At 55.0% G+C, this 8,409-nt stretch overlaps 1 protein-coding gene across 1 annotated transcript; it reads left to right on the top strand.

Moving 5' to 3' along the window:
- The first annotated feature begins 938 nt into the window (after nucleotides 1-938).
- LOC144721929 (uncharacterized) lies at nucleotides 939-6,683 on the top strand. Its single transcript, XM_078599891.1, has one exon. It carries the CDS (start codon nucleotides 2,787-2,789, stop codon nucleotides 5,664-5,666), a length of 2,880 nt encoding a protein of 959 aa, XP_078456017.1. The 5' UTR covers nucleotides 939-2,786; the 3' UTR covers nucleotides 5,667-6,683.
- Nucleotides 6,684-8,409: the final 1,726 nt, after the last annotated feature.

The raw sequence follows: 8,409 nt of genomic DNA, 5'->3' as shown, positions 1-8,409 counted from the left end.
CCCCTGCCATGGCTAACCCCAGTGGCGAATTGTATCACGATCTGTCTTTGGATTCACCATCACCACTGATCAGTGCAGTGAGCAGTCCTCTGAAGTCAAACGCGGTGTGTGGACGTCTTCATCCCCACCGGTGGACTTGCCGATATTAAGTTTATTTTATTTGTTACACGGATCATGACCCCGTGTAGCCAGTTTCCAGGTTGTTGTGGTGCGTGAGCACAGCAGCAACAGCGACCACAAAGACGAAAACATCATCAATACTGCAGGAAATATCTCAACAACTAACAAGCGAGGTATTTAACGGCCCACAAACGAAACAGAAGCGGATCAAAAAGATTCCTCGCCACCATGAGAGAGCTCGCAGCATTTCTTTGTTTGGTGGAAGCCAAAACCACGGGACAATACACATTCCTGCGGAGGGAGCTGGTAGGAACGTTGGGTTGCTCGGTCAATGGCCAGGGTCAACGGCGGCGTGGTGTATTCCGCAAATATGCCCGACTGTGAGGGCGGGCACAAGCCGGCGTGAGTAAGTTAAACGTTGCGTTTTATAAGGGCACCACGGGGTGACCAGCCCCTCCCCACCCAGCCCCACCCCTCCCACCCCCACCCAGCCCCTCTCCACCCAGCCCGTCCCCACCCAGCCTCTCTCTCCCCACCCAGCCCCCCTTGCACGACGGACGGACACAATAATCCCTTGTGGGCTGGTGGAACCAGTGGGTTCCTACCTGTAAAATACGTGGATCGAGTCACCTTCTTCTTGCGACTTACATCTTCCCCCCCCCCCGTGGTTTCCGTGTAGACCCAGGGGGGGTCGGCTCTTTAAGGACAACTCCGTGATTGTTGTTTATTGGGGAACCACAAAGACAAAGATCCCCCGTATAGCCTTAACACACTGTAGGGGCAAGTGCTGTTAGCGAGCGCCTATAAAGGCCGGCATGGCACACAAGGGGTGTGTGGCCAACACCACGGCCGCCCGCCTTTGTCTCCCTAGTGGCGATGTTCACACATCGCACCGGGTACTTTTTTTAGGCTGAGTCGACCTAGGGGAGGCCCATGACCGGTTCAGATCATCGTCACTGGTGTTGGCCGTGAGAGGGAATCGAACCCGGGTCGCCAGAACTACCGTCTCCTATTCGAGTGCATTGCGGCTCTTGGAATTTTGAAGGGGTTTATATATTTTTTTACCGAATTCAACAAAAGCTATTAAAAGCTATTAACATGCATTTGTTATCATGTTACTACAGTGTTTTATTCGATGCTGCAAACAGCATCGAACACAGACTCTTTGCGGGCACCTTTCGAGCACTGTACAAAAGTTGGGAGATTCGAGGAAAAAAACCGTGTCGAGACGCGTGCTTAGAGAAAGAGGAACACGTGGAACAGGTTACCAAACGAGAGTCGCAGAGGTTATCGTATCGACTCTTTATGAACGGGAAGATGAAGCGGACTTGGGCAGGACGCATCGCGCACGGCCAGACTGACGAGTCGGGTGCTGAATTGTCAGTCGAAGAAGGGAACAACGCCCCGGAGAACGGTCACTTCAAAGGGAGATCCCATCTCGCTTGTGTGGCATCGCTGGATGACGAGGAATGGTGAAAGATGTGCGGAAATATGATTATTAATCCGGCAGTGTTGTCTTCTGCAATTTTTCAAAGAACTCAAAATATACTTGTAAACTTTTTTTTATGTCCCACTCCCAAACTCTACATGCCCGCAGCTTCTCCTTTAACTTTACAAACAACGAAACTGGAACTCCCAGTCGTTTATGTTGATGCGCACGGAGAAATGCGCGTGTGCGAGTGACACGCGCGTGTGTGCGTGTGTGTAGTGAGGAGCGGTGGTGTAGCGGTTAGCGCGCTGCGCTACAAACCCGGCGACACGAGTTCGATTCCCGCTCACGGCCACTACCTGGCGTGGTGCGTAAACATCGACACAAGGGAGACAAAGGCGGCAGGGCGTAGTGCTGGCCACCCGCCCCCTCGTGTGCCGTGGCGGCCTTCATAGGTGCTCGCTAACAGCACATGCCCCAACAATCTGTTAAGGCTATACGGGAGATATTTGTCTTTGTCGGTGAGCGTGTGGCTCTCTGCGAGCTCGATCAGTGGCAGTGTGCGCTTGTGGCACAGACGGTGTGCCTGTTCGTTTGCGCGTCTCCATTAAAGGTGCGATCTGTACTGGCGAATGCCGACGCGTGTGCCAGGCGGATTCGTGCGTGTGGAGTGCGCTCCGGCGTGGTGCACGTTTACACATTGGCGTACGCGCGTGACATAGCAGGTTGGCGTGTGTGTGCGCGTGTGTGTGCGTGTGTGTGTGCACTTGTGTGCGTGTGTGTGTGTGCGTGCGTGCGTGTATGTGCACACGTGCGTGCGCGTGATATCGTGTGGGCGAGATGCTGTCGGGTACGAGTGTGAGCGTGCGCGTGCAAATCAGTGGAGTGAAAGTGAGAGCCCGTGTGTTGCGTGTGTGAACGCGTGCATGTATCGACTCGGCTTCAAATGAGTACCTGGTAACCATCGCCACTCGGGAGACAAAGGCGGCCGGTTGTGGTGTTGGCCACCCACAACCTCGTGTGCAATTACGCCCTTCATAGGTGCTCGCTATCCGCACTTGCTCCCACAGTCTATCGAGACTTCACGGGGGTCTCTGTGCGTGAGCGCGTGTGTTGGTATCGCAAGAGAGGCGTCGGCGGGGGAGGGGGGAACGAGTTGCGCTTCATTTCGGAGGGAGACCCCTCGCTTCCCTGCGCTCGCTCCCACTCCCAGACAGCCGCCCTCTCCTCTCGCGCCATGGCGAGGCTCGTGTCGTGGCAGAGTCTCCCGGCCGCGTTGCTCCTCGCGTCTCTGGGTCTCGTGGCTCCCCCCGCGACGCTCGGCTTCTTCCTTCGGAAGTGCATTCAGGACGCCAGGTTCGAGACGTCCGTGGCGTGCGTGGACGCGCGCATCACGGACGCGCGGGACGCAATCGCTGACCTCCACGGGAGCCCACAGACCCTAAACCTGTCCCGCAACGAGATCGCTCAGCTCACGTCGGGCGGCTTCAAGAATCTGAGTCGGCTCGTGAACCTGCGGCTCGACAGGAACCGCATCCGCAGCATCCAGCCGGGTGCCTTCGAAGGGCTCAAGGGTCTGCGCAGCCTCAACCTCACGGGGAACGACATCGCCTACCTGGAAGCGGACGCCTTCAAAGGTGCAGAAGGTCTGCTCGAGCTCCTGCTCGCTGGGAACACGCTGAAGGTCGCGCCCGAGCCGTTTCGACCGCTGCGACAACTTGTGAACGTGAGCCTGATGGAGAACTCCCTCTGGGACTTCTCTCGCGTCGTGGAAGCCGTGTCCGTGCTGCCGAGCCTGCGCTCTCTCGACCTCGACGGGAACAACTTCGCAGTGCTCAGCGTGAGGCGGGCGAGCATCAGGCTCCCTGGGAGCGTCAGGAGCCTTCACATCGCCGGGTGCGGCGTCCACAGAATCGCGCTGCCCGGTGACTTCTTCGCGAACGTCGCTTTCCTCGACATGTCCCGCAACAACCTGACGGACGCATCGGGCCTGGCGGCACTCAAACTGAGCAGAGTCGAGGAGGTGTTCTTGGGAGCAAACAATCTCAGCAGCGGCGCCTTCAAGCAGCTGCGCTCTCTGTCTCCCACGACGCTACACATGACCAGCGCGGGGCTGAGCAGCACGAGGAGTTTGCAATCGCTTTGCAACTCGACCTTGGGACGGCGAGTGAGCACCCTCACGCTGCTCTCAAACGACATACGCGCGTTCACGGACGCCTTCACCTGGTGCCGCGAGCTCGCGAGTCTTGACCTCTCGATCAACAACCTCAAGTCGATGGGGAAATACGAACTGGTCAACGGTTCCAGCAGGCTGCGCGATCTGACCGTGCAGCACAACCACCTCACTTCGCTCGAGTCTTGCTGGAACAGCAACGCGAATACTCTGCGGTGTGCCAATCTCTCTCAGCTCGAGACCCTGGCCCTCACCTACAACAGGATCACGCATCTGGACGGACACGCGCTAATCCACGCCCCGAATCTGCTCTCTCTTGCCCTAAACTTCAACACGATCGCGACCATCAACTTCACGGCCTTCGCAGGCCTCGCCAGACTTGTGTATCTCCGTCTGGACAACAACCTCATCACAAACATCAGAAAACAATTCTTCCACGGTCTGGAAAACTTGGAAACCCTCAACATGAGGAACAATAAGGTAACCACGATCTTCCCGCTCACCTTCACGTTTCTGAAACATCTTAAGATTTTGGATCTGGGTGGAAACCGCATCTCTTCGTTGAAACAAAACGCAATGTCCGGACTGCATCGTCTGAGGAATCTCTACATTGATGGGAACTTCCTCAGGATAATTAATTCGCATATGTTCAATGGGCTGCACTCGCTCCATAACCTCGACTTGGTCCGAAACAGCATTTCATACAAATATCGCTGCCAGAGCAACTCTCCATTCGTGAACCTCACCAACCTCACCACGCTCAAGCTGAGCGCCCAGCAGCCGTACGGACTGCAGAGCATCCCCATCGATCTCTTCAAGGGTCTACGATCGCTCAAGTACCTTTACCTGGCAGGGAACAAGATCTCCTTCCACAACACGCTGCCATTCGACGAACTGGTGAACCTAAAATACCTGGGCATGCAAGACGTGTGTAGCGGCCTGCAGAACATGAATGCGAACATGTTCCAGAAACTCACACGGCTCGGGACTCTGGACCTGGGCAACATCGGCATCAACTTCCTGAACAAAAAACAGTTCCAGAATCAGAGCAACATGCGCGTCCTCTACCTGGGCGACAACGGAATGAGGGCCATGATCGAGGACGTGATCGCACCCATGAAGGAGCTGCGCTACCTGGACGTGACCTCTAACCCCCTGCAGTGCACGTGCGATAACGCGTGGTTCAAGAACTGGTCGCGGAGCAGCGACGTGCAGGTGGTCGGCCTCTACGGCGTCTCGTGCTCCGGCGACAACGGCGCGGCGGGCAACTCGTCCCGTCTCTTCGTCGACTTCGACGCCTCCGTGTGCTACGAGAAGTGGGGCAGGGTCATGTTCGTGCTCACGCTGCCCTTCTTCTCGCTGCTCACGGCGTGCCCGCTCGTGTTCGTGAAGGCGCACTGGCACATCCGCTACGGCTACTACATGTTCCGCGCCTGGTTCCGCGAGTACCGGCGTCGTGACGAGGACGCGCGCGCCTACGACTACGACGCCTTCATCTCCTACAACTCCCGCGACGAGGACTGGGTCATGGCCGAGCTGGTGCCGCGGCTGGAGCAGGAGGGGCCCCCGTTCTGCAAGCTGTGCCTGCACCACCGCGACTTCGCACTGGGCAAGTACATCGTGGACAACATCGTGGACGCCATCTACAGGAGCCGCAAGACCGTCTGCGTGATCAGCCACAGCTACCTGGAGAGCGAGTGGTGTTCGTGGGAGATCCAGATGGCCGCCTACCGCCTCTTCGACGAGCACAAGGACGTGGTCATCATGGTCTTTCTGGAGGACATCCCCGACTACAAGCTCTCCACCTACCACCGCATGCGCAAGATCATCGGCGACAAGACGTACATCAGCTGGCCCGAGGATGCCGCCGGGAAGGACCTCTTCTGGGCGAAGCTCCGAGCGGCGATCAGGGGACCTCTGGCCATGGAGAGCCGCCTCGTGTGATGAGAACCCCCAACAAACTTACAGCGAGGGGCAGGGTGCGCTGGGGTATGGATCATGCGGTGGTGGTAAAGCAGTTTAACGCGCCACGCTGTGAACCTCGCTACCCAAGTTCGATTCCCGCTCACGGCCAACACCAAGTGACGATTATCTGAACCGGTCCTCGGCATCCCCTAGGTCGACTCAGCCTCAAATGAGTACCTGTTGCGGTGTGTAAGCATCGCCTCTAGGGAGTAGGGAGAGAAGGTCGGCCGGGCGTGGCGCTGGCCAACCGCCCCTTCTCGTGCCATGCCGGTCTCGAAATGTGCTCGCTAATTTGTTTCAGGCTATTCGGGGGATCTTTGTCTTTGTAGTTGCGTGTGACGTGTTACGAACACACAAAGTCAGCAAAGGCATTGCCCCACCCTTTACCACCATCCTTCATGTAGATAGGTGCTCGGGGAAGATTCTTAAATTGGAGTTGGGGAGAGGGGGCAGATATATGTATGAATGACTTCTTTCGCACCGTACGTAGCCAACCTTGCTAATCGGACGTGTGGGGAAGGACGACAAACTGAACACAAAAAGCAGTTTTAAAGAAATTAGTTTTTAATTTGGATTGAAAAGTCCCGTAGCTCCATTGGTTTCCTAATATCGGAAGGAAGAGCGTTCCAGACGGTCGCAGAATCGCGTCTGAAAGCGCGCGATGCGGTGACCGCCTTTGTTCAATGGCCAGATAAAACATAGTGAACCGAGTAGGTGTGTGTGGAGTTGGATTTTCATGAAGGGTACAGGGCATGTGGCTTATCACCCCTCTTTCGCCCGCTTCCTCCACAACGTTGAGATAATCGATTCTCTCCCCCACCCCCACACACAACCCCCGCCCCTCATAGACTTACATAATTAGCCATTAATTCACATCAAGGCTCATCTCACGGAGGGTTGTGCTATCGCGATGTAGGGTCACTTCCTTTTACTGGTAGGAACCTCCTGGTTACACCAGCCCACAGGGGATTATTGTGTCCGTCCGTCCGTCGTGCAGGGAGGGGCTGGGTGGGGAGGGAGGGGCTGGGTTGGGAGGGGAGGGTGGGAAGGGGCTGGGTGGGGAGGGTGGGGCTGGGTGGGGAGGGGAGGGTGGGGAGGGGCTGGGTGGGGAGGGTGGGGAGGGGCTGGGTGGGGAAGGGCTGGGTGGGGAGGGTGGGGCTGGGTGGAGGGTGGGAGGGGTGGGGCTGGGTGGGGAGGGGCTGGTCGCCCCGTGGTGCCCTTATAAAACTCAACGTTTAATCTACTCACGCCGGCTTGTGCCCGTCCTCACAGTCGGGCATATTTGCGGAATACACCACGCCGCCGTTGACCCTGGCCATTGACCGAGCAACCCAACGTGCCTACCAGCTCCCTCCGCAGGAATGTGTTTGTAATGAGTTATTAGGGAAGGCGAAGTCCTCCGAGAACCCCCCCCCCCACACACGGGAGGGTTAAACTCTGTAGGGTCAATCTTAATTTTAGAACTTTCGTGACTGCAGGAATTATTATTTGGTTCTTTCGGTTAAGTCACGTCTAAAGATAAAATAATAAATTAAATTAAATAATAGAATACGACGTTTCGATTGCAACACAAGCAATCATCATCAGGTATATTGAAATAGCGACATAATATCTAACCAGAAAACTATAGACAGACATATTAGCAGACAGATATCACAAGATACATACATAGCGAGAGCAACACAGGTGACAGAGAGGGGTGATCGTCTCTGTGGGGTGGCCTTAAATAGACAGAGGGGGGGCGGAGGCAGAGAGAGGGAGGGGGGTTAGAAAAAATTAGCATATCAATGAGTGGTCCAAAAGGGGTCAGACTGCTTCACGGGTTTGCAGACTCCACTATCGTCACCGTCGTCCCTGGCGCATCAACTGCTGGCTCAAGGACTTCCAACGCAGTTGCAATCCCTCAAGCTTTTACTTGAATATTGAACGCTTGCCACAATCCAAAGTCGCCGCTGTACACGAGTCGATCTGATCGTCGCTCCATCTGCGTAGCGGTCGCCCTCTTGGGCAAGGTTCTTTCTGCTTGGCTGCCATTCCGTAACCAGCCCCATCATCCAATCTCGACGATTGTGTCCTGTCCAACTGACTTGTCTTTTATTGTCAATGTGATGGCTCCGATATCTTTTTTGTTCGATGATTCATGCGTTCCTTCCTGCTATGTGTCTCAGTGCAATTTAAATGCATGCGTGTCTCCTCTGCTTGTTTAGCCTGTGTGATTAGTATAGCTATCGCATTTCATTAACTGCCGGTAAAATATAAAAAAAACATATGCAATTCGATAATAATCAGTTTTCACATATGCATCGATGCTTCTTGATACCGTTGTTGGATCCTGGAAGTGTCTTCACCGTCGTTTTTTTAAAATCACGCTTTTACTTGAATATTGAACGTCCAGGCCGCGAGAATGTGGGCGACAAAACTATAAACACGTTGAAGAGTGAACCGCTGCAGCGATGCTGTGTGATTTATTGTAACACTTTTATTTCTCACACATCTTGCAGCGGCTGTAACATCAACACCATCAGCAAACTCCGTCGCAAGAGAGACTAAGATCTACACGGGATTCGAACAGGGACGATTGGCGTCAATTGAGACTATTCACCGATTGCAAATTAAAATGCGACTATTTTTCGTGGTCAATTATCTGAAAAATATTGGCCACCCCAACATCCTGCCTCCCCGAAGGCTGGAAACCCCCAACAAGCCACGCCCAACGTGCCGC

Source organism: Lampetra planeri, chromosome 1, assembly GCF_965212315.1.
Source record: "Lampetra planeri chromosome 1, kcLamPlan1.2.h2, whole genome shotgun sequence".
Taxonomy (NCBI): Eukaryota; Metazoa; Chordata; class Hyperoartia; order Petromyzontiformes; family Petromyzontidae; genus Lampetra; species Lampetra planeri.
The sequence above is the reverse complement of the archived record's forward strand: the minus strand, read 5'-3'. Positions and strand labels throughout refer to the sequence as shown.